This window comes from Camarhynchus parvulus, chromosome 2 (assembly GCF_901933205.1).
Source record: "Camarhynchus parvulus chromosome 2, STF_HiC, whole genome shotgun sequence".
In the NCBI taxonomy this organism is placed as follows: Eukaryota; Metazoa; Chordata; class Aves; order Passeriformes; family Thraupidae; genus Camarhynchus; species Camarhynchus parvulus.
Genome location: NC_044572.1, coordinates 54,064,913 through 54,091,765, shown reverse-complemented (window position 1 = coordinate 54,091,765; position 26,853 = coordinate 54,064,913). Strand labels below are relative to the sequence as shown.

General features: G+C 40.7%; 1 protein-coding gene across 3 annotated transcripts in view; it reads right to left on the bottom strand.

Moving 5' to 3' along the window:
• HECW1 (HECT, C2 and WW domain containing E3 ubiquitin protein ligase 1) overlaps positions 1–26,853 on the bottom strand; it is a 260,599-nt gene that overhangs the window by 45,418 nt on the left and 188,328 nt on the right. For 2 of the 3 annotated variants that reach the window (XM_030944240.1, XM_030944239.1), the window contains 7 exons: positions 24,647–26,020; positions 21,148–21,249; positions 15,757–15,907; positions 11,327–11,457; positions 8,640–8,761; positions 5,630–5,815; positions 4,884–5,018 (listed from right to left, as the gene is read on the bottom strand). In XM_030944240.1, the coding sequence (XP_030800100.1) occupies positions 4,884–5,018; positions 5,630–5,815; positions 8,640–8,761; positions 11,327–11,457; positions 15,757–15,907; positions 21,148–21,249; positions 24,647–26,020 (2,201 nt within the window). The remainder of the gene's footprint in view (positions 1–4,883; positions 5,019–5,629; positions 5,816–8,639; positions 8,762–11,326; positions 11,458–15,756; positions 15,908–21,147; positions 21,250–24,646; positions 26,021–26,853) is intronic. The other variant, XM_030944241.1, reaches the window with a different exon arrangement.

The window sequence follows — 26,853 nt, the reverse complement described above, 5'->3', positions numbered from 1 at the left end:
AGCTGCATTACTTCAGGGTTTTTACAGCAATGTTTTTGAAAAGAGAAAAACCCCACAATGCTCCAATGCTCACTCAGTGTTATTGGAGGGAAATTTAATAGTGGAAATAACACGAGGAAGGCATATCTATGTAGATCACAGCACAGAAAAAGGTTGTATCATGCCAAAAGGCTGCCTAACTTGCATAACCAGAAATTGAATTGTATACACTGGAAATAAGAACATTATTCAAAGATCTGATAAAGGGAGTAGTAAGAAGGAAATTTTTCACTGCCCCTTAACTGAGGTACCTAAAGAAAGCCACTGCTCCAAATACACTATCTAGTGAAAGGAATCATGTCAGAAAGGCAGATTTCTTAAAAGGTGAGAAGACACTTTGATATGAAGATATTGAAAGGCAAACAATGAACATCTGGCAATGTTTGCACTAAGGCATTACTTGCTGGGTAACCTTTTGGAGACTTGTGAAAGTTGAGGGGAAGCCACCTGTGTCTCATGTTTTCCTCCAGAATATGGCCACAGTGAGGCCAAGAGAGGAATCACAGAATGGGTTTGGGTTGGAAGGGACCTTAAAGATCATCTAGTTGCAACACCCCTGCTATGGGCAGGGACACCTTCCATTAGACCAGGTTGACCATTGCTAGGGCCCCCTCCAACCTGGTCTTAAAACATTTCCAGGCATGGAGCATCCACAACTTCTCTGGGCAATCTGTTCCAGTGCTTCACCACCCTCAAAGTAAAGAATTTTTTCTTAATAACTGATCTCAACTTTCCCTCTTTCCGTTTAAAGACCCTCCCCCTTGTTTTGTGATTACAGTGTGAGGCTGTATCAGGACAAGATGCATTAGGAATTCCAATTGCCACTCCACTGGGCTAATAGCTGCTCCTTTCTCACTGCACAAATTATAGGATTTGGCAACTACTTCAGGAAGAAATCACCCCAACTTCAATATTTTAAATGCTCAGCTCTGCATCCAAGCAAATGGTGCCAACCCATTTTCAGTGGTACAGCCACAAGCCAAGTCTTCCAACTGTATATACACAGAAACTGGGAAGCTAAATGTGCCTGGCAAGCTGCCTTTTGGAACCTGTAAAGCTTAAAATGTTTACATGTAACAAGATACTAGTCAATGCATTTGATATGTGTCAACACACAGGTTAAACAATGAAAAATCTTAACTATTCTAATCAAACACACTGTCATTTAAAACACAAAACTGCTGTGCAAGTGCATGGTGAATGTTTTGCTTCATCATCCAGTTAGGATTTCACTTGTATCCTTTCACTGCCTTTGTCTCCTCCTCACACCCCCACAGGCCAACTCACAAGGAAAGTTTAGATCAGGCTTAGGCAGCTTTTCCCCTGTGCCCCAGGCATCCACCCCAGCATATGGTGGTCTTTGCAGCATTCACTCCATGCTATGGCACAGGGGAGAACCTTGCAAGGGTGCAAGAGGTGCCCTGTGATCCACTGCCACAGTGGGCATGGGGCCCGCATGGGAGCTGCCATTTCCTGGGCTGTTTGTTGGCAGCACGGCCAGGATCACACACTGGCTCGTGAGCAGCTGTACTAGGTAGGATGTGTGGGAGGCTGCTAAGGCTTTGTTGGGCTCAGCTTCTTCACTTCCAGGGAGCCCTGGAGTTCAGGTGAGGATGCCTATTCCTCAGGTCCTTGTAGAACAGACTTGCAAGGGAATGCAGATGGTGGGTGAGCCTATTTTTAAAGGCGATTGCTGACTCACCCTCAACAAAGACAAATCCTATGGCCTTGTTGCTACACATAATTTTACTGACAAGAAGACAGAAAGGGGAAAGGGAGGAGTAATAGAGGAGTTAAACATGTATCTCCCATAAAAAATAGCACCAGGTGTTATTTGCTCATCACTTGGGAACTGCATGGTACTTCTGCCCAGCCTGGGCCTGGATCGTCCTGTTGCTCTTGTCATCATTCCTTTTTTCAGCTTTCCAGTGCCTGGACATATTTCTCCTGGAGCAAGAATTTTGGAAGGAAACGTGTATAGTGCCTGTGAAAAGAAACTTTCATTCCCGTCTTCCCATCTTTCCAGTTCTGGTTTAAGAGCTAAAGTCATCTAAACATTGTAAGAATCCAGTTGGGTGCACACCTCAATAAACTGGTGATGTAATTCTCTTCATCACCATCCCTAGGCATTGCTCATGCTGCGTTTGGTCTTTGCACGTTGACACCTCCAAACAATTTTTCTCTGGTAACACAACAGGAAAATTCCCAGCCCTCTAATTAACTTCCATTTTGCTAACAATTCTCTTTCCACTCTTAGCTAATAGAATACAATTGATTGCTCCAATTTAGTGTTCAGTCACAATTGTCTTGTCTACTTTAACTTTCTAATTGAACAATTTAATTTTGATTAGCACATTATTCTCTAATAAAAAATAAAGAGTGACCCCTCTAATGATTTAGTGACCTGGTTCATGTAGTGCAGAGTCACTGACAGATTTCTGTCAGGTTTTAACAGCTTTGATATTGATACTGGGATGTTGCAACCACAGTGGAGAGTCCAAACAACCAGAGGAGCCTTTCAAGGTCCTTTTCCTGGGTTTTATATTGCTGCTGGATTTCAGAGGCCCATTTGAATCCTTCTACTTGCTTGTTATGGTTTGGGTTGGTAAGGAGATGTATGTACTGCCATATTCTAGCACCTTCTCTGCACCTCCTGCCTCTCCCTTGTGGATGCCTGCTTCCTTCCTCTTTCTGTCTTTAAAATCTCTACTCTGTAATCATGGATGTTGACTTTCAGTGCAGATGGGAAGTCCTTTAGAGGGAATGGAAAGTGCTTACAAACTGTTCTGTTTATAGAAGTGGCAGAAGGAAATGAATCACTTAATGACCTATACTTTAGTTACTGATGGCCACAATAGCTACCTGACCTTTCCTTCCAAAAATCAGGTAACTAAGAGTAGCAACAACCCTCTTTCTCCCGTAAAAGATTGACAGCCCTTAAATAAGTGCTTAATAAAGAACTTGTAGCATTTTTTTCAAATTAATATATAATACCATTTAATATCAGTAATCTACACAGAACAATGCAATTTTTTGCAGAGGTCCTTTATTTCATTACCCTGGCTCTTTTCTGTGCCCTCTCTGGCAACCACAGCTTCACTATTCTGATGTCCTTCAGGCTCCTTTGACACATGTATATAACATGGAAAACTGGTGAGCTGTCCTTCATGGTCCTTCATACTGTCCTGGTGACAGCTTCCAGAGGCCACACCATCTGCTCAGCAAAGAAACCAGCAAGACTGCAGACAGCTGACACATGGCCAGGACAAAGCCCCACGTGTGAGGCTACAGACATGATTTATAGGCCAAAGAGCATCCAAATGCACTTGGAGAAAATGGCATGGAACGTGAGGCTCTTAATAAATGGACTGAGCTGCAAAGGGTTGAATATTTCCCTTGTAAATGAGGGACTTTTAGGCACCAATCCAAAGTCCTTGGAAATCAATGACAGTCCTTCCAGTGCAGCAGCAGACACTTCCAAATGGGAAGCTACTTGACTACAACAAAGAAGTTTGGCTATGACAAGGGCGTAGAAGCACTGTGGGACCTGGGCCACCAAGACTGGGAGGTGACTATTTCATTAGCTGATCATGCCAGAACAGCAGCCTCAAAGAACAGTTTTTCATTTCCCCAGATAATCATTACTCAAAAGTATTCAATACTCTTGATTTCCTACCCTTTACTGGCTTTTTTTGGGTTTATTGCATATTGCCCCTTGCCAGCCTTGCCAGTGCTTGCAAAACCAAGTGTATTTTTGGGCGAGGTCACCTGAATTGTTCAGGGGTGTTTCTGTCCCTGACATGGCAAATTTGCAAGCAAGCCTCAGGCAAGCATGGGCCCAAGCACGAATCACAGTGCAGGTGGCTACCACAGTCATGCCAGTAATTCAATCACAGCAGCAACACTAAACTGAAGGCTGCTGGCAGAGGGAAGTTGCTATGCTGGTGGGAAGATATGATTGAAACAAATCCATTGATATGCTTCTATCTCTAGGAAATATGGTGCTGTATTCACCCAAGATGGAGAGAACATGCCCAAGCTTCTCATGCCTGGTTTGCCTTTGGTCCTGAAGAACTGACCTCACACCCTGTCTAGCTCCTAATCCCAACCCACCTGGCAGCAAGAGGTATTCAGACTGGTCCTGCTGCAATAAATTTTGATGCTAATTTCACAAGCATTTCTCTGGATATTTTTGTGGAAGAGAAAGATCCTTTCACCAGTTCATCTCTAGTTTTATTCAGCAACAATCTTTACAAGTTTAACTGTATGGATTTGCTATATGAAGAATCTGATTGCTGCTACTTTTTCCTACTTAAATCCACAATGCAAACACAGTATTTATGCTTCTTTTCAATCCTATCTATGGCCCTCAGTGATAAAAATCATCCCCATGATATATAGGAAAGATATTTAATGTGGCTGCAAGTTGGGAAAGCAAACCTCAGCATACATTACTGCACTACTTCTAGGGAGTCCATCTTTTCAGAGCAAGTGTCACAGTGGGGAATGAAGAAACATATGAGGTATCAGACTATAAAAAAATTAATGAAGAACTTAAGTAAAGCAAAGCCAGGATGTCAAATATAGATTCATCTTTTAAAATCTATTCTGTCATCACTTCAGTTATGCTTTACTTGCTTATTATTTTATTCTGAAAACCATCAAAATATAAACCAGCAAGCTCTGAAATAAACCCTTCAGAAAGACAAAAAAATCCCTTATTCTCTTTGGAAGATAGATATTCCCAAGACAGTCTGTTTCAATGCTTTTGAAATATAAGAAGTTCTTATAATTCCAGAGAAGACTGCTGCCAACAGCTCCTGAGTTGATATGAGCACAGTTACCTCTCCAGCGCTGTAGCTACGGAGCCGCTGGAGATGCTGCCGGTGAGTGAGGTGATTTGGGAGACGCCCATTCTGCAGCGGGATCCTGGGATCTATGAAGGTGGTAGCACGGCTGTTGTGGTCAACGAAGAAAGACTGAAACACAAAGGAACAATGGTTTCTTTAATAAGAAGACTGAAAACCCTGTGATGGTATCACAGGAATGCAGCAGGAAAACCACTGGCAACTGTATGTGGGAAATACCTTGGATAAATATAGTCCATGGAAGGCACCTGCAAACAACAGGACTCAACTGGCCTACTCAAAGCTAGAATAGCTCTTAGAAAATATCTGAAGCTGTGTAGACCAAAATCATGTGCAATGGCCATGATGTAAACAAGATAGGAGAGAAGAATATTATTGGGAAATGCTGCTTTAACCTATTTGGTGGATCCAGAGGTCAGTCAGCAAAGCTTCATTCGAGGTAGAGACACTGAGTCAAATTTTGCAGTCACAACAGATCTACTCTGGCTCAAACTTTGTCGTCAGTCCAATGCTGCCTTGCTTTGGTACAATATTCTACAGAAAGCTAGAAATGCTTTGAAACTTTGTAGCTTTTTTCCTGCTTCTAAAATAACTCTCCTTGCTGCTTGTGCTGTTTAAACAAAACTTTCAGTGATTTTGAGTCAAGAAGGAAGGAACTTTTAATAATCATGCAATCTGATGTGCTGTGTTAAACAAGTGATTAGTTTTGTTGGCACTCTTACCTTGCCCTGCTGGTCAGTTTTTATCTCCCAGCCACGAGGAAGCTCCAGTCGAGTATCAGCAAACATGTTGATAAAATTTACTAGGTCTCTATTGTGCTGATACCGCTCAAAATTACGAGCATCTCTACGAATCTTCAGAATCATGTGCTTCAAGCAGGTACTGTTGGTGAAGACTCGATAGGCACTCTGTGAGATGGATAACAGAATGGAAGAAACCCAGTTCTGATGTCAAAACATATTTGGTTATTTCATTGGCCACATGCCCAAAGAACTGAAACAAATCCTGTCGGAATTGAGAAGCACTTCCATCTCATTGTTTTGATTTCAATGACAACTTTACATGCATATGCAGAATTAAGAACTACAAGCTGCAAAGTGAAACATCCCACACATTATGCACAGTTAGCTTGTATAAGAACAAGCTAACTGTTCTTAATGCACTTCAAAAATGGTCAGCTAAAACAGCACACATTCAAGGTGCCTGTAGTTGACCCTTTCATTGCTATTATTGGTTGACAGAAACAATGTTTGTGTGCCTCAGCAGTGCCAGAGAGATGCACAGAGAGCTGTGAACATCTATTTTTGCTATAATTGAAATCAAGATGTGCGTGATAGGACTCATGAACTTAAGAGGACCCCAGTGCAGATGTGTCCATATGAGCTTGCTATCTTTTTTATGGTAACTATACAGCCACAGGACAGGAATAGACACTTCTAAATTGTCTATTTTTGGAAGATGTGAATTGTTTCCTGTAATGGAGGATGACTACAAAGCTTGTCAGATGGAGACACTTCCATGAATGACACCCCTTAGGCAGAGTTGTATCTCACAATGGGCATTAAATACACCTCTAGGGGAATGTGGCCCGAGGCAGCTCAAGGGAGTGAACTGATCTGATTGTAGAATAGGGGCCCAGTGAATTGTATGTGTTGTTCAATGTGTGTTGTTCAGTGTGTTCAATGTAAAGCATCACAAAACAATACCTGTGCTAACAACACACAGGCCCATTCACAGGCTACTCTTTGAATTCTTCACTTCAGGGAAAAAGCTCCTTAAGACAGAGTAGGAAACTTCACAAAAATCTACTGAGCCTTTTACTAGAGAGAAAATGAGTGTCTTGGTTTGCTGGTCAGCCCAAAGGATTACTCATTAGCGTAATAAAGATCACTGGAGGACTCCTGACTTAAGTCAGCTCCAGTGCACAGACCTGGAATATGTCCAGAAAATCTGACCCAGCAGCTTTAAATTCTCAATTTTTATGCACATTTAGTGCATTTTAACCACTATAATTCAATAAAACATCTACAGGTATAATCTTTATTATGTAAGGATTTATTGTGGTGACACCACTGAGAATGCTCCCTGTAGCACAAGGTCCCTAATTATGGCAAGGGTTAGTAAATGTTATGAAATCACAGAGATATGATCTCTGCCCTGAAGATATGACCTGCTTATAACCCAGGAAAGCTTCATGGTCACAGATTTTTAAGATCCCAGCCTACTACACAACAAAAGTTGTATTTTGATCTAATGTATGATCAATGACTGCCTTGAATATCTCTAAGCTGCACTAGGGAAACAAAGAGTGCATTGTAGTTTTATCTCTTAATAGAAATAAAATATCTGAAAAATGAGAGCTTTTCCCTTTTAATTCTAACTGCTGGATAATATTTTCCAATCCCAACTTCAGTGGCATAATTAACAGCTTGAAATTTTAATAGGGGCTTGTGGTTAAAATATTACACTCATGTTAAGGCAAAAGTTTTGTGGACCATTATTCCTGTACAAGTGGTATCTGTATGACCATTTGACAGATGTTTTAATAGATTATTCTGGTCCTCACATTAGAGACAAGTTTTTAAGATATAACTGAAGGCCTCTTTCTGCTTTTTTAGTTTCACTGACTAATAAAATTGGGATTTAGTCTCTTGTGAGCTGTTCTTTACACAACTATGGAATCAGTTGCTCATTTTTCCAACAATCATGCTGGTCAAAAACTTACATTGCTCCCAGCTATAAATCATCATATACCACCCTGCTAATGGAAGAAATTATCTGCACTCCACAACCTAGTTCAGGGAATGTCAGATGAGTTAATACATCTCTTCCTTGTCAGGATCTCATGGGTGATAATCTCTGGCAGATGCTTGGAGATGGACGGCTGGCTTCAATCCACCAAGTGCCACTGCCCAAACCTGATGTCTGCAGTTAGCTAAAAGACTGTGCTGAGGCAACTGTCAGTGTTTAACCTTCTCCTCCTTTTGAAAAGGAAGGCCATTGCTACCCAGAAATGGATGACTTCCCAAATAGTCAGAAGTCACATCAAGATGCCTTGTTGAACTCAACTCCAGATATGGCAAACTAGGACTGCATCTCTTTGTGGGACGGCCCTATCTGCTTCCTCCTGATGCTACATTTTCTCTACTCCCCTCCAGGTTTGCAAGAAAATATGTGGTTTTACTTCATTAACATAAAAAAAAAGTTATTTGAATTTTGCAAATTTGTTTTTATTTGTGCTTTTTCCAAAATAGCTACACTGACACAAGTCAGTATTTCTTTCACTCATTTACGCCCGCTCCCATTTTGGGAATGCAAATTGCAAGAGTTAATTTTTTTCCCCTCTGTTTCCCTTCATGGTATCTGAGTAAGACTTGGTGGAATCTGAGTAAGATTTTTCAGTATGTTGAATCGAAAGACAACAACTTCACTGCCTGCAGCAACAGACAACAAAATCAACCAAGCTGAAACCAAGGGTTCCTGCTTGTTCTGGGAGGATAACATTAATGAGCTTCTCTGTACCATGGACACTCCATGTGAGGCAGAATCCCAGCAAGAGCCTCCTTGGAGTAGCCTGGCTGTAGTGTCCCCAACCTGGTCTGGTGCTCAGAAAGGACAACTGAGCCGCAAGTCACACAATTCAGATTCACTGTGCATTCTCCCTGAAGGTCTGGGACACAGCACTGGGACTCAAAAATCAGTAGTGTGAGAGAGCAAATCATAGTTACTCACATAGTTTGCATGTAGCACAGTGAAGAACTCAGGATTGGTGATGAACTTCACAGCTGGAGACTGCAGCAACAAGGTGATTTTTTGAGAATTCACAGGAGAAAGGGAACCTTCCCTCCTAATCTCTGGACAAAAAAAACAAACCAAAAAAACAAAAACAAAAAAAAAACAAGTCACAGAATCGTATTAATGTAATGGCAAGCACGGTCTATTATTTACCCTTGCAGAAACAGCTGCAGAAGTGATGATATAAAAAAGCCACCGCCTGCCCAATGCACCTAACTTGGCACTCCCAAGACAAGCAAACTGATGGATGTCCTTATGTTTAGTGATGCAGTGCAGGAGCTGGATGGTTTCCTGAGCTGTAGCTTATGAAACTCTGTGTCAAGTCTGCTGCTGTCCCCAAGTATAATGTGACCACAGCAGTTTTCACCAGCTGATGGTTTGGTTCAGTCACCCAAGTCCATTCTGGTTTCCCCTGCAGCTGATTTTAGAGAAATCTGATCTTCCAATCCAGCATTACACTTTAATTGCACTGGTTTTGACAAGCCCAAGGTTTTGGGGACTTGCATGGTAAATAAAACAAAACCGGACACAATTGCATTATTTTTAATCTGTCTTAATTATTGAAGTACAGAAGCAGAACTGAGCTCTGAGAATGTAACTCTGTAGAGGCAGAAACTCCTGATGCTCTTTAGCTACCAGAAAAATTCTTCCTGCCATTGAATTATGGCTATGGCATTCTGGCATTTTCAAATAAAACTATAATTTATTTGCAGTCCAAGAAAATTTGGTGTAGATGTCATCAAGAGAATAAATAAAATTTCACATTTTTTTTCTTATCAGTTATAACTTCTTTTTTCTTCTTGCTGCACACATTATATTATTTTATCCATTTAAAACTGCAGACTGGATCAGTTTCTGGAGTTAAATTGATTTATACTGTCTTAGAACCTGCATTAATGTGCCTTAATTGTATTCCTTCTGACATTTTTCATTTAAATTAAAAGACAAATAACAAATATATAATACTGCAGCTTTTTCTTTCCCTAATGTGTTTACACCATCATTGACCTTCTACTTCTTGGAATTTTATACAATATTGTTGTTTTTTTCCAAAAGCAAAGCAATTATCTATAGCAAAAACCATTTCCTAATAACTTATGGTAACATTTATCACACTGATTAGCTCTTTGGGTTTAAAGCAAAAGAGTGCATGGTAAATAATAAACTGAACAAAATACTTAGGGGTGGTAACTCCTTTTAAATTACTATTTTATTGTCTATGATACTAAATGATTATACCTATTACAAGTAATGGCTACATTACTTATAAATACTAATAATTCAATGTGTACCTCATTTCCACTTCCCTAACATAGAGAACTGGGATCTCCTTACAAGATCCACTGTATGTGGAAGTCCCTCTTTAATTGCAATACAAAAGATGGCAAAGAAACTTGAGCATCAAATGTTAAACATCCTTGGCCAAAATTGATTTTCAAGCTAAAAAAACCTAATGGATCAAAATAAGCAAAATTGAATATTTTTCTAAGCTTGTTAAAAATTTTTATTATTTCTCTATGTATTTTTTCCTGTTCAACATGGAAAACTAAGAAAATTCAAGCAGACACTGTGTTGGTTCTTTCCTATTAACCAATCCTATTTACAGAGGGATGGCAAAAGGATAGCAAGAAGTTTGATTTACTCATGGCAGACAAATAGAGAACACAAAGTTTGGTGGAGGTAAGAGTGATCCAAAGGAAGACAACTGGTCAATCATTTTGCTGGTGCTAACAAAGCAGGGAGTTATTTTTGCACGGTCCTAAGTTGCATAGTGGTCACTAGACTGATTGCTGATACTTCCCACTTGAAACAAACACTTAAGACTATGGTTTCCCAAATGTTTTGAGAAAACATTTTTGGTAGGAGTGTGATTACCACCAGAAAGAGTAGAAGAGACCCCTGCCATCCTATCCTGCCTTGGGTACACATTTTCCTCTTCTGCACTCACTCTTGTCTCCTTATCTAACAAGCCAGATGAAAGGTCCAATCTGGCTGTCAATGACAAGGACAAGAAGCCAGGCTATTTTTCAGGCAGTTCAGTTCTCCACTCTGGTATGGGATCCTGTCACATAAATTAGTGGTGACCAAAAAGACAGCTGTGCCTTCTTTGGTGACAGCCCACACTTAGGTCAGCTCACAGCTATCACAAAACCACACCTTTAAAAACCACAAGTATTTCATACATGATGCCAGGGTCGCTGCAGGTGCAATCACATGGGCAAATGCGGCAGTGCAGAAGCCAAGCCTAGCAAAAATAAACTGTAAATGCCCCACGCTACAAATCACACAGCCACAAAAATAAGACAGCACTATTTTTGCAACTACTAGGTGAATAGTATTCACCTAGTAGTTGCAAAATGCCTCTTTCTTTTTAGTTTCAAATGGACATTTACTAAGGTAAAAATGCTTTGTTTGTCTTAGTAATTGTTAAAGAACTTAAACTGTTGTATCCAGCATTGTGCTTGTAGCTTCACATCTAAAAACTGTATCTTCAGGTCCTTTTTTTTTTTTTAATTAGGTTTTTCAACCTGGTATAATAAAATTCCAGTCTCTCCTGGAAATGCAGATTTCCCCAGAACTGAATGGCACTGAACATGCCACTCAGAAGTTTTGCTGCCCCATACCTGGGCTTGGCTGGGAAGGCTCTGCCTCAGAGTCACTTCCTCCTCCAGTGGGAACTCTCTCCACCCTGTTGTTTACCACAGCATCATCTTCAGTCCTCTCTGTTGCGATGGTTCGCTGGATGTTTTGGTACCTAGATACATTCATAGAAAGGAACAACAAGATTTAGCTAACAGAGGTGCTTTCTGTTGCTTTCTGCTTTAACAATCAACAATGTTTCTGAATGATCCAAATATTTCTATCTTCTGTGTACAACAGAGTAAGAGCACTGCTGACTCTTCTCTTGCAGCTGGTGCAGCTACTCACACTTGGGCCAACCAGTACTCTGCAAACTTGGCATTTCTCTGTGACTAACAAACAGCCACAGCAGGTACCAAGTCAGCAATCCTCAGACTTTAAACACATATTTAGGCTGAATGTTGCTACTTCCCTTTGAAACATCTGGACACCTGGAACCCAAAACTAGAGGTGGATCACGGTTCCTCCTCTCATTTAGCCTTATGGAAGCACAACCAATGAAGTAAGGACCAGCCCTGTGATGTGCGGGGTAACCTTCTATTCTATAATTTCTATCCTGAACCCTGAAAATAAATCATCTTTACCTGATGAAGAACAAACAGCCTGGAGTGTTTTGAATTCACACTACAGAAATCAAATTCTCCTTAACTTGTTCACTCACAGTGACAGATGAATTGATGAACATGTTTTCTTGGTTCTACTGGCAAATTATGAATGTCTTATATGTATTATAAATGCATTTTATACATAAAGAAAGAAGGAAAGAAAAAGAAAGCATAAGGAGAAAGAAAGAACTAGAAAGAGAAAGAAAAGCAAAGCTACAAAACAGACTCTCTTAATTATTTTAATTAGCTTTTATTCCATCCTGATATTTTTAATCCTTCTTTCTTCATGGCATTTCCGTGTGTATTTGAAACAAGATGGCTTTGCTGCCTGCTTTTAATCTGATCCAGCATTGTTTGTCTTTAATTTTTCTGACTTACACTCTTTGCTTTCCTCAGCTTAAGATCCGACTTACAGATTTTTAATTACTTTCTGTCTCTTTATTTGTTAATGCACACTTTATTCCAAATAGAAGTTAGTCATGAGTAAGTTCCTCAAAGTGACACAGGATCATTCAAGACAAGAGTTAGGGTTTGGCTTTTTGATATCTCAAAAGACATAATCTCCAGTAGCTCACTGCAAGCCAATCTTAAGCAAAAGGTCTGGAGATAATTAAAGAGAAATAATTAAAGTTGTAATAGATTTGTACTAAACTTTCACAATCCTATGTGTCCCCCTCCAGTACTCAGTCATTTAAAGCTACAATTAGTGCATATTTTGATAGTTTAAGAAAACATCCATTTTTACAGGGAAATTCTGATAGCAGGTTTTGCAACAGCATGAATTTACTGCAGTTTTAAACCCTCTGGTTTAGACCTACATTTTGCAGCTTTATTCACTTGACTGCAGGCAACTGAATGAACTTTCCATTCCAGTACTGCAAGAGTTTTACAACACCCACATGCAATAGAAAGGAAAGGAAAAACCAACCACAAAATCCCCCAAGTTCATATAATCAAGGGATATAAGCACACATATAGAAAAACCCTGTGCCTTCAATTTAATTACATGGTAGAAAATCCCCACTGGCAAACCTCAAAGAGCAACAGCAACTGTATGCCAACAAAAGGCTATACATTTCTTTATCATCTCAATACTATAAAATCACCTTATATAAATACCCAAAAATGCCAAAGTAATTGGAGAAAACATTGGAAGTGCAAAAGTTATGGGAATGAATGCCTCTGGAAATTTGCCTCCTTTCAAAGTGATTTGTCAAAGAAATGGAGCTTAAGAAATACCACACTGTGGCTGTCCTAACCATGATGGTTGTAATTTCTTATGTTGATTATTATCTTTCAAACTAATGCAAAGACAAGTCTAGACATACATATGCTGCAAAGTATCCTTTCAAGAGAGCTTGAACAACACGGGCTGTTATCTACCTGACCCACAAGTAAGCAAGTCAGGTAGTGGTCCAGAAAATAAGCAAGAGCCTTTAAAATTAGAAGCATGGATGTTTCTTTGGTGTTTGCCCAACACCTGGATTCCAGTTTTGCTTTCCCTGTATTCTCAAGTGACTCATACAGCTAAAGGGATGCTTGGAGCACAGAAGGAAAGCAGGACTAGGTTTAATCACAGCTATGGGGCTTTTTTCAAGCTGAATTTCCAAAGCTTTGTCGTTTTGGCTGGGCTGGAAATACCAAGCTTCCTAGTAATATTTTGGTCTTTCCATTCCCTTACACAAATTAAACCAGGAAGCCAAAAAAAAAGTAAATTTGTTTAAAAGAAAAGTCACCAAGGTTTTTCAAACTGCGGAGTGATGTTGAGTCCAAATTTTGTTTGAGACCTGAGCAAAAGTTCAGGCTGCTGCTAATTCTATCAGCAAATCTATTTTTGCTGTTGCCTCACCTAAAATGGCTGTCAGGTGTGTTTGCTGAAAAACATTTCAAATCATTAAGTTTGAAACACAACAAAACAGAATTCTGAAATGAGGGCTTAAAACAAAGTCCAATCCACCAGAGTGTTGATAATAACTATGAAAAGTAGCTATCCTGACATTCCTGAAATGTGGAGACATGAAATACCTGAAATTAGATTTAGGACTAGAATAACTTTAAAAATTATAACAGCCAGGTTAAAACTACAAAAATTACTTGCCACAGGGCAAATACTCAGGAGATTCAGTATGAATCCCTTTCATTAGTATCTTAGGAAAAGTTCGCAGGAAACAATAGAAGATCTTTGTATCCAACTTCTCAAATCAACAGAGCTCCTTGCAGAGAGGAGAGAACCACCAGCTTTTTTCCTTTCCTTTTTTCCCAAGAAGCCATGACATTTCATGTTTAATAAACTGCAAAGTCTCCAATGGAACTTGTATAAGTAGAGATTTGCCACTGCTGAAACTCCATACTTCTCCCTTTGTAACTGCATATATGAATACTAAAAATGGAGAGATTCAAAGAATATCAATCTTATTAAGTCTCAATTCCCAACCCAAACCAGTGATAATCAAATAATACCCAAAACAGACAGCCTACATGAAAACATTGAATAATATGAGGGAAGGAGGTCACAAAGATGATGCCTACGCTTCAGTTTCTGCTGTGATAGCTGGTTTAATGACTAACCTGCTCTAACTAACAGAATGGTAAATCACTCTTATAAGCATTTATTCCTTTCATGGTTGTTCTGCACTTCCATGAGCTCAACCTCAAAAAAAAAAAAAAAAAAAAAGAAAAAGAAAAAAGAAAAAAAAAAGGATGTATCGCCACAACAGCTTTCTGGTTTCTGCAGCAGATAAGTTTTTAAAGCGGTAGCCAAATAGTCTGAACTTTGACATGGCTAAAATCCCTCTTGAAGACCAATGCTAAATGACAGAGAAGTCATGTAAATCCCTTAAAAGAATCTACATTAAACATTCACTTTCTTAAGGTTTGTTTGTTTGTTGTTTGTTTTTGTTTTGTTTTTTTATATTAGCATAGCGGCTTGAGGCTTATGAGCAAACCTATAATGAAAACAAATACTGGGCAGGTTCTCTCATTTCTGCAAGACATAACACATGCTATGAAACACTACTCAAAAGGATGCATTTTGGTAAAAAAGGATTATTCTTCAAGAGTGTTTTGATGGTGTCAGTTTAAGTTGGCCCAGTTCTCCCAGACTGCCTCATTCAGGGCACAGCAGCTCCCAAATTATTCAAAGTTCTCTGAAAAGAGCTCTTTTAAACTCTGCATCCTTCTCTCAGCTGCAGATCTTTCTCTAAGCACAAAAGAAAAAGCCAAAAAACTTTTGTGGCATTTTACATGCTATAATTAAAATATAATTTCAGTCTTGCTTATCCTTTTCTAGAAATGGCGTCATTATAGTAAGCAGGGAATTAAAAAAAAAACCCCAAAGCCTCTTTTTAAGCAAAAATGGAAGATTTTTGACCAATTGTTTATTTTTTTTCTTTCCTTTTAAATTCAGTCTAAAAAGCAAGCATGAGAAGACAATGATAATCAAATCTATGTGTGGATGAGTCAAACAAAGCTAAAATATAAACCACATTAAGAGGTATCTCAGCCAGCTCAGAATGAACTGACAGATTTACAGGGCCCAGTGCAACACTAAGCAGACCTGTCTACCTCTAGAAATGTGCATGGTCCTATTAGAGCAGGGCTCTGCCCTGGAGAAGGAGACAGACCTTTCCACAGGCCTAATTAGCTTGGGTAGAAACATCACATGGACACAGCAGCAATTCCAGTCAGGTCCCAAAAAGCTTTGCAGCACAGCACCAGGTGCTGATCCATCAATAGCACTGCTACAGTTCAGCAGAAGGGACTCCATGCTTTGGAAGAACACTCCCTCCCCTTCCAGTGCCAACGCTCACCGGCGGTTCAGCTGCTCCATTTGCTGGATGGAGCCAGACCTGTGGATCCCGTCTGGCGTTGCCGCGGCTGTGGGCCGCTGCCACGTGGTGGTGCGGTTGACGTGGTCCACGTAGAACACTCTCCCGTGGCTGTCTATCCGAGCTTCCCAATCTAGGGTTGGAACAAAAGGAAGGGGTGATGCTGTCAGTGGGATGCCTTCCAGAAAACCTGCATGTGGGAGGTATATACAGACACACACACATACACAGACAGGGTATATACACACAGGAGATACTATATATATATACATATATAGCCTACATGCAATACATACCATGTGTATATATTCAAAGTACACATTCAAGTGTGTGTATCTATTATTTGCTCGTCTATATATACATATATGCAGAATACGCATATACAGACACATTTCGTACACAGCACACAGGTAGACCATGGAGTTCACTACCACAGCACATGAAAAACTAGTGACACACAGGGGCTACATTTTTAAAAGGATGAGGTAATTTTTCATTTTGTGATATTGCTTGGCTGAATTCACTGCAGGTCGGAGTAGCCACAAAGAACCAACCCTTACATGAAGATTACATCTGAGCTAACACGGCAAATCCCATTTTTTAATTTTTTGTTATGTTTCAGAACAAATATGCTTTATTTCTCTTCCTTTTGCTAAGTGGCTTCAAAGGACAGCATACAGCAATTAAAGACTTCACTGAAAACTGATCACAGACTCTTTGGAAATACCTTAGAAATCTCTCTAAACAGAGAATTGCTCTCATGAATGCAAACTAGATTGAGATTTTGCAGAATAATATTGAGCCTTCTATCATTATTGTTTTCTGCTACTGTTATTGTTCTCCCATGATTGAAAACTAAAAATTATTTGGTATATGATGGCTTGTGGAAAATGGTAATGTTGATAAAAAAAATAGAGTTTGTAACAGAAGAAATTCAGAAGTGAATTAGCTAGCAAAGCCACGTGTCAAACTGGTTGGAATGAATGGAAAAGTGGAATAAATTAGGCTTGCTAGTTTCATATTTCCACATGACCCATCAGCTGATGGCACATCTATGTAAATACATGCACATACTTTCTATGTGAGTTTAGATGCAAACCTCACTTGCATTCACACACAAATCCACATATGGTGATTACCTTTGAGGGCAAACACTTCCTCATATTCCCATATTCTTACTATGATACCATCTTCCCTGACGAGTTCTCTCCTCCTATGGTTTTCTATGATCAAATTCAGGATCATCTGAATTTCATACTTTATGTATTTCATTTCCTATTCTCTAAGAGCAGGATGTAAATGCACCTTTTCCTACTATATTTGGAAACCTATCTTTCATGATCAGTTCCCGTCCTTTGAATGTTGGCCCCGACTAAACCTACTTCCCATATTTGATCCCAGACAAGTGTAGGTTGGCAGAAGACCATGGCTAGCTGCCTGCCCCTGACAGCTGAATCCCACAGACCTTAAAAGATGGGTGCTGGGAGTCCTTGGAGAAATTTTCTGTAAGACTCCAAGACAAGAAGAGCCATAAACACATGCATTGCTTCTTTCAAAGCTACCAAAGTCTTTAAAGACACAAACCCTATAGTCACACCATGGGCACACATGCAGCAGCTCTCACTGCGAAAATCACTACATTATTTAAGGAGAGGACTCCCTCTTCCAGGTAAAGTTTCCCAAGGATGTGGTAGCTGTTTCAAGAACAAGATCACAGCTTTGTGAAAACCACGTCTAGAACATAAGACAGTGAAAAAAGCACATCAAATACAACATACACACATTGAGGTAAATCAGACTGACACATTAGGCAGGTCGAAGGCCAGAGCCTTGCTGAGCATGCTGGCACTGGTAGCAGGTGTACCACTGTGGGTGGGAAATGGCCCTTCTGAAGCTATGCATCTGCGGTATCCTCAAGGAAATAACCTTGACCAGATCAAAGATGATTCAGCTTAACATCATGAAGATCTTAATTTTCCTTGCTGTTTTCTGGCAAAGAACAAATCCTAGCCCTCACTCCACACTACTGCTGTACCTCATAACAAGTTAAGAATGATATAGGTCGACAGAGAATTAGAAGCTTGTATGCAGTGATGTAGAACCACACTCTAGACAGCTTACAGAAGACATCAATTGGTCATATTGGTCTGCTGATGGACACTTAGCAAGAAAAAATATTATTACACAGCCAACCAAGATTTTACAATAGATCCCTGTGCACCATGAGGTCTACAGGCTGTTTTGCACTAATAAAATACAACTTAGAGTTCCTAAGCTTCTAAGCATGATATTTGGAAACTTAGGAGTAAGGAAGCTTGTCCAGAGCTTGGAGATCACAGTGAAAACATGACGTCAGAGTGAATTATGACTTCAGGAAGGCTATCTTTGTTGGATGTGTCAGACATACAGCAGCAGTATGTACAGACATGAACTACACCTGTCAGCGAGTGTTGCTTTATTCACTGCTTCACGGGTATATCCACCTGAAACCATGGGCTGACACTGGCATGCTAAAATATTATAAACTGTGTGTCTCATGCTTCTTGCAATAGCATTTCTAGTCAGCTGAGTAACTCCTTTTGGTTACTTGGCAAGGCTGTTAGAGGGTGGTAGGTACAACTTCAGTTGTATGCAGGTAGCAGGTGTACTTCCTACCTTCCCATAAGACAGCCTGTAAGTCACACAAGTCACTGAAGCTCTCTGAATACAATACCAGATTTATGGACAGATGGATAGATACCTGCACAGTGAGACAGACTGACAGGTGAACAGACAGGCAGAACTCTGCTTCCAAGCTGTGCTCAAGTCGCTTCATGCTACTTTGGGGGTAAAGATGATCTAGGAAGCAGCCAAATTTCCTCAGGGACTTTTGTTAAGTTTTCCAGGTAAAATAAGACTGTGACTACTACGAGGACTAACCTCTATCTAACCTCCACAGTAAGAGCATGCTAGAGAATGGGCTAGGGATGTGAGAGTACTGGTTCTGTTCTCCAGTGATCCCCCTCCATCAGCCAAGTCATATTTCACAGCAGCGTCTGAAACTGCTCTGATTTATATCAGAAGATGCAACTTTTTCTGGCAGGATCATGAGGGCAAAGAAAATACATTGTCTTTTCCTCTCCAAGCTCAGCCACACCTTTGGCAAAGCACAGCTCAAAAGAGGGCACACGTATTTTGCTTGGCTTCAGTTCTGTAGAGTTTCCAAACACAGGCATAATAAGGGGTGACTGGTAATGCTGTCATGAGGCCGTGCAAACACCACAAATCTTCAGTTAATCTCGTATCAGACTTAGCCTTCAGACTGGTCATTAGGAAACTCCTACATAAATAAGGAATCTCTTATCTTCATTTTCCCAAATAAAACTGTCTGAAATTAAATTTCCTCCTCAAGACCAGCTGTTGTGGGGTTATGATGAAATCAAGCTATTCAGAAAACTATTCAAAAGAGAAAGAAGACTGGTCAGAAGATTCTCCATGACCTAAATAAAATCAGTCAACACTGAACTTGCAGCACTGGTAGATTACCTTCACCTCTACTTATAGATGGAAGCCAACATTGCACATGAGAAGTAAGCCAGCTTTGATCATATAACTTGGGCTTAAAATGTAAAGTTCCTTCCTTTCACATGATTGAAGACCTATTTATCTAGGATTAGGAGTTATTAAAGGCACTGAGATAGCGATACTGAATTTAAGGAGAAGAAAAATTTCTAGATTAAGGCTATGGTTTTCCTTTTGAAATTACAGTAAAATTCCATTGAGAGTTTTTGGAAATCAGTTTCCTAAGTGATATTATTCAATTCAACTTCATTTCCCATTCAAAGTTAACTTAGTACATTTATTCCTGTTAAGATCAATATATTTAAGCCCACAGTGTCAGCCTTTATTGTAAAAATGGTGTTCTGTGCTAATGCTGAAACAAAATCCTACAAAGGGATATTGCTTCTGTACTTTATCATCACATACTGCATTTCATGTCCTTACACCCTGATGTGAAAACACTTGAGAAAACCAATGGTAGAAATACTTGCCTTTTGAGGATAACTATAAGAAAGAGGAAAAATGTATTAAATTGGTGCTGAAGAACATGGAATAGATTTACAGTATATTCTGTTTACCTGAGCTGGTGTTGGTGTGCTATCATTAAGTCATCTAATAGGGAATGTGCCCGATCCACAAAGTGTTGTGGTAAGAGTGGGAGGAAGAGAAATATTTCCCTGTTACAGAGGTAACCGTTCCCATTTCATCATTCACTGGCAAGCCACAGTGGGACTCTAAAAAGACTTTATTGGGCTGAAGGCATTTGAATCATTCATGCTACTGTGCGGCTGACGCCACCACCGGGGCTATTTTCAGCTCAGGGAATACTGACAGCATGGTTGGCAAATGATGAATTATTTGTCAAGGGCACCATAGGCCAAATAAGTGTGTTCCCGTCTTGGGCTTTGAAGAAAACAGAGCGCTTTGTTTGTGTGCCCGGTTGTTTTTGTGAGGCACGGCACATTTCAGGCTTGAAATCCGGCGCTCAGTTGAAAGGTGATCGGCCGCACGACGCAGGGCACAGATTGCGCTCTGCTGGGCACTGAACGCCAGTGCAAGAAGCAGGGAAATCCTCCGGGAATCCATACAGGAAAGGCTACAGAGACAAGTAAAAACAACTCCAGCAGCTGCTTTGGTGTTAAAAATCCTGTGTTATGACGCTGCTAATCTACCACACTATTCAAAACCCTCTCACTTTTATTCCATGCAAGTGTGGACTGCACTACAGTGCATAATGAACATAAAGTTCACTGATTATCAAATCCAAAGACAGTATAGCAAGACCACTGTACATGAGTGCCTTTTCCCAACTTCTGCTGGTTTGGTTCAGATTTGGACCTGTCTGTCCCAGGAGCATCCTCACTGTGAAAGGGCTGCTGCTGGACCTGCATGCAGATGTGACAGACCACAGGGACTGCCATCCCAAACCATCTTGGAAGTTGGTTACAGAAAACCTGGAGACAAATGTTACAGAAAAATCAGAGTACTTTGCTGATACACCGTCCAGAAAGCCTTATTGCCAGGCTTCCAGAACAACTGACAGATCCAAATCATTCAAGTCTGAACACAATGATTGGAAAAAGGGAATAATTTAATTTCAGGGAAGAAGATGGATGAAGGCAGAGAGGGAGGTTATGGAGCTTGTCCAAAACAACAGAACAACACTTGAAGTCAGGATCAAATAAGGGAAACAAAAGGGCATATTGCTTGGGTTCTGGAGAATGTATATGCAGAACACACAGGGTTCTTCAGAAAGACATACTGACCTCTACACTGTTTGAGTTAACAGGAAAACCTGAAAAAATGCAATAAAATAAAAAAACTAAAGCTTACTTGGTGGAAGAGGCTCATCGATAGTTGGGTAGTGATGATGGTCAGGCCTCAGAGAAGGAAGCTGGCTGACTGGCTGAGAATTATGGAGTAAAGGACAATCACCTATGGACAAGATATTCAAGACATTGACAGTCATTCACTGTTTTTACAATGTGGTTCAAAAAATGTGTTACTGTAAATCAAGTGATTATTTAAAAAATAGGTTAACCTGATGTACTAGCATCTCTGGGTATTCCTATTTTCAAGGCACTATTTTAATAGCAACTCATAAGGCAAAGAAGTATTAAAATAATGTAGTCAAGTCTCTTGAGTCAATGCTGAACTGTTATGGGCCAGATTCTGGACTCACAGACACACAACTGTAAGCGATAGAATAATCAGGCTTGATCTCTGAGAAATACTGTTCATGTACAACTAAGCTCAAGCTTCTGCAGCAACTGGCAGGAACATGCAAAATCCTGGTTCCAACTTTTAACTCATTCCATCAGTGGAATAAAAGGCTAAAAGCTGCCTTGGATCTTTCTCTCTTTTTCAAAAAGATCAATGGCTGCATATGTAGACTGTAATGGCAGGATTTTGCAGTCCCTGCAAAGCAGAAGATCATCCCCTTCCACGGGTATTTTTCAAAATTCAAAGAGTCCATCTTGGGTTGAAGGGGAGAGAATGAGAGAAGGACCAGAAACAGGTAGGAGACAGGTGGTAGAAGAGAAGGATAAAAGATAGTGAGATATAGTCAGGATCTGAGATAAGGAAGGAAGACCTGAGATAGAGAAGACGGAAAGAAGAAGAAGAAGAAGCAGCAGCAGAAGAAAAATAGTCACACAAGATACAGTGCAGAGTAAGTTTTTAAACACTAGCATTGTATATATGTCCATATATAGAATTGTTTGGATTGGAATGGACCTTAAAGATTGTCTCCTTCCAATTACCCTGCCATGTTTAAATATGAAATAAATGAAACCTAAGTAAATGTCCAAACTCACGTTCTGTTGAGAGGAACAAGTAACTTAAGACCAAGTCAATGCTTACAGAATCCTTTAAGAAACTAAGACACTCTAGTAGGGAGGGAAAAGCATTCCACATCTTAGACTTAACATGCTAAAACTTCACAGGTTCCAGAATAAAGATTCCTTCTTGCCTTGTCTCTAAAATCTTAGAAACCAGGACTATTTATCTTACTAATGGACATATTTGCATACTGTGTGGTAACAGTTTTTGACTATAAGTTCCAGCTTGGCTTGTTAATACAGATACACTCTGAATTGCATAAACATAATATTTACTTGAATCAGAAAGATGCAGCTTATGGAAAAAAGATATATTAAGCTGAATGGTCTGGTGATTCTGGAATATTAAGCCAAATTCAGTATGTACCAGCTGGTTTAGCTGTCTTTAATGTTACAATCTTAACAGCCAGAGAATGAACATTTTGTAAAGATCCCTAAACATATACCAATCAAATATAAAAACAAATTTACCAAAAAAAAAAAATTAAATACTTTTTTTCCTTAAAAAAACCAAGAGCCAGAATGCAGAAGCCAATTTTGTATAAAACTGTGAAAAACCTCACACCTCTCAGAAATGAGAAAAATCACTTAGATAAAAATACTCCCTCTTCTAGGTGCTCTGATGATACCGTATGGCCTGTTAAATGCCTTCATTAAACCACTTGTGTATAGGCGTATCTCACAGATGTATCTGCTGCATGTTTTGAGCACACAGCAGAGTTACATAACTTTATGACTCAGTGCTAAAAGTCCATCTCTCACAGCCTTAAAAATTGCGCTGTTACTACAGGTGTAGCACTGACTACCAGATCACCCACCTATGTTTCTTTACTTACCTCACCACAATTGGCTCTCCCCTAGTCAAGATAGTTACGCCAAGCCAGCTGAAGCATGGTAGTGTCAGTCACCTGGAGTGGGTGGAGGTGACCACATCTACTGGATGTGTAACAGCTGCCAAGTCATGGAGCAACATGCACACTGACTGAGGCACACCTGGTGCCACCGAGAGAGTGCTAAGAGCTGGGCTGCCCTTCAGACACACGCTCAGCTAAACAAGGCAAAGCCACCACGGACACTGCAGAGCCTCCTCTTTATGGAGGCTCAAGTCTTGGTGCTGTACTGTACTGAACCCATATGCAGACGACACCCTCTCCCACCACATCCCCTATCAAAAGCTCACACAGTTCAAAACAACCACCAAACCTGCACATATGATCTCACACATACACAAGCTCATGCCCCCTTAGCTATACTTGCATGTAAATGCTGTTCACAAGCAAAGCCTCTCGCCTGCAAGGAAGGAAGCTGGGTGTCTATGCCTGTGTACTTCTGAAAATTTAATGATTTGTACTAGATTCTGCTCTACAGACTCAAAAATTCCCTAGTCCCAGTTGTCTACAAAGTATTTACACAGGCTGGTGTAATTTTTTTCTGCAGGGGTAGGGTCTGTGGTAAAGGAAGTTGTGAGTAAATAAATTGAGAATGGAGAAAGAAAACATAGATGAATGCTTTGATTGGAGTTCCTCAGCAAAACCCAAATAGGTTATCCTTTTGCTGCCATTTTAATTTGGTGTCACTTACAGAGGGAGACAGATGACTCAGAATTAGGGAGTGCAAAGACTACCTCTTGACCTTGCTGCATACTCCTGACTGCAGCTGAGTCCTTTACTTCTTCAGCTGGAGAAAAATTACACACTAGCTGAAAAAGAGAGGAGTGATCAACTCCCCCTCTTCATGTAACTGCAGAGAGCATGAAAGGAGTTACCAAAAGGGGGGACTTAATGTAACTGTGAAGGAATTGGAAAAAATAGTACCTAAATCACAAAGGCAAAAAAAAAAAAAAGTATATTCTATCTCTAGGGAAGGATAGGGATATGAGAATTGTATTTAATATAGCGAAATTTCCAAAGTATCTAAGAAAAAAATATAAATCTCTGTTGAGTTTTCCTATGATCTGCGGTACATTTGTTTGACGCGTGGAGAATTGGAACAAATGGGGCTTGAAAACTGTGTTTGTAAGAGCTTATGATTATGTATGGCTAACAAACATTTGCAGAAACTGGCCCAAACCTTTATGTGGTGCAAATCAGCATATCTGCCCTTTGACAAGCACAAGCTGGTCCTCTCACTGACTATCAGAGACATGGCAGCACATCAGACATGTGATATGGAAAAATCCCAGGAAAAAAGGAATGAGTTGGTGGATGTGATAACGCTGATCTGCCACATAACTAAAGTAACTGATCTTGATTTTATAATGATGCATGTATATCTACAGTAATTCATATATACGGATCCCTACCTGATTTAGTTGGTTTTGTTGGGATTTTTAAGGACAGGCTCAATTATCCAACCCTCCCTTATATCTGGCCCAGCTCACAACCCCTGAGTTTGTAGGAAATAAACTGTGAGATGAAACCTCAATTATCTGATGCCTTCTGTGACATCTAGATAATCAGGGTCACCCAGAGCATCAGTTCTCAGGATCTAACCTTCTCTTCTCCTGCTTGGACCTGCTACTGGGGTGTCTAGACCCTCTGCGGCTCTCTGTGGGTTCCCACCATGAGCTACTAGTTCATCTGGCCACTGGGAGGAGCCATCCACTTGCTCCCTGTCCAGCTCAGGGCTCTGCACTGAATCTGGCACTGACTCAAAAGCACTGTTCTCCTCCTCATCATCATCCTGAGAGGAAAAGACTGTGCTCTCGGAAATCTTTGCGCTGTCAACGGAAGAGAAGCGCGTGTGGCTGGAGAAGCGATTGTTACTGTCATAGCAGGAGGTGCTGTAGCACGAAGTGCTGTAGCAGGAGGTGCTGTAGCAGGAGGTGCTGTAGCAAGAAGGGCTGCAGCAAGAGGTGTCGCACGCCTCACATTCGTTGTCACCATTGGGCCTGGAGCTCGACTCGCTCTCACTTCCTGTCCTGGGGGGTTCCCCATCCAACAGCCCATCATTCAAGTCAGAGAGTTGCTCATCCAAGGTCCCAGGAGGCACCGTGCTCTGGCTGAAATTCTCTTCAGCCTCATTTTCCAGAGGAGGCTCTGCTGCCACGGTCTCACTCTCACTGACCACCTCCTTATCCATCGCCTCCTTGACAGTAGACTCCTCATCGTTCTCTCTGCCATTACCACCATCTTGCTCTTCTTCCCCATCGCTGCTCATCTGTGCTGAGGGCAGGCTGTGAAGCAGGTTGTGTATCCGTATGTAGTGTGTGCGAGGGGTCTCTGGCTCACCGCAAGCTGAAGCTATGACTGTCTCAAGTTCAGACACAGGCAGGGAGCACGGCCTGTTTTTCCTCTTTGCTGTGGTCCTCAGTTGTAGTTTGTTGTCTTCCTCCTCCTGGGCTGAAGCCCCTTCTTCTTCTTCGTCCTGACTCTTCTCTAGGTCTTTGCCAGCATGCACATCTGCACTCACCTCATCAATATCTACTGATTCTATGCTGGTCAAGACTCCATCATCTCCCTGAATACCAGAATTGACCTTGTTATTTTCCCTAACTTCGGGCTCAGGAGGAGACATGCAAGCCGTCAGATCCGACTGCTCCATGAGGTCCGTAGCACTCAAAGAAGGCAGCACTTCTCCTGGGATAGATTCCAAGGGCTCAGGAACTGGCACCGCATCAACCTCCCCATCTCCTGCTAGCTCTTCATTTAAGCTGTTCTGGTTGACTTCCCCAGGTGGTTTGACAGCCCCTGGGCTATCGACACTGTTCACACTGTATCCATTTAGCTGTTCTGGAGCTGTACTTTCTGAGGTCACTGTGTTGATGCATGGAGGCTCACCGAGGCTTTCCTCTGTGGGGTTGCTCACAGGGCTTTCCGGGAGGTCAGCTGGCTCAGGATCTGCACTAATGGAGACCTCTTCATCATCTGTATGAGACAGGAAAAGGAATTACTTACTCTTTTAACAAGAAGTGTTGACTGAACCAGAGGGTTGGCTATGGGGCACAAGCGTCCACAGCAATCTGAGAAAATTAAAAGTATAAATTACAGTGTGAATGAGTAGGCAACCGAACAACTATAAGGAAGTGCTGAGGTTTTTTCACTAGGCAGTCTTTGTACATTGGATTTAATCAAGGGTTTACTCATGGTGGTAATCTGTATGCAGCACCCTGCCTCCTTGCAGCATTACCTGAAGGTAACACCTTCTTGAAACTTCTCCTTGAGCCAAAACGGAATCAGAGGAATATTATGGGAATCAGGGAAGTCTTCTCTGGGATTTTAATAACAATCTTCTTGTCACACTGAAGCTGGCAAGACTCCACAACAGAGAATGCAAAAAACTGTGTTTGTCACCCCTGAAAGGCAAAAACTTCCCCCAAAAGATCCCTTGACATGATCCTCATCTGTACCACCTCCTCTCAGATGTCAAACAACCTGGGCTCTTTCATGCCATCCAAATAGTGAAAAGACAGAAATCAGGGTTTTCCAGCAAGTGAAAAGCAATGATTTCCAGCCACTAATGCAGCTGCTGTTGGCTTGACAAACTGTAGCTGAGAGGGCAGAGAACCCTAGAAGCAAAGAGTCCCTGAGAAATACTGTTGAGACTGTGACATGAAAACCAAGGTTCAACCTTAGACAATCATGACAGTCACTTCCAAATTATTACAAGAGAACATGAAACAAAACCAAATCAAGAGAGAGGCAAGAAATTGAACATAGAATTATTTTTTGATTTACTTTTTTCATTAAAAATAATTAAA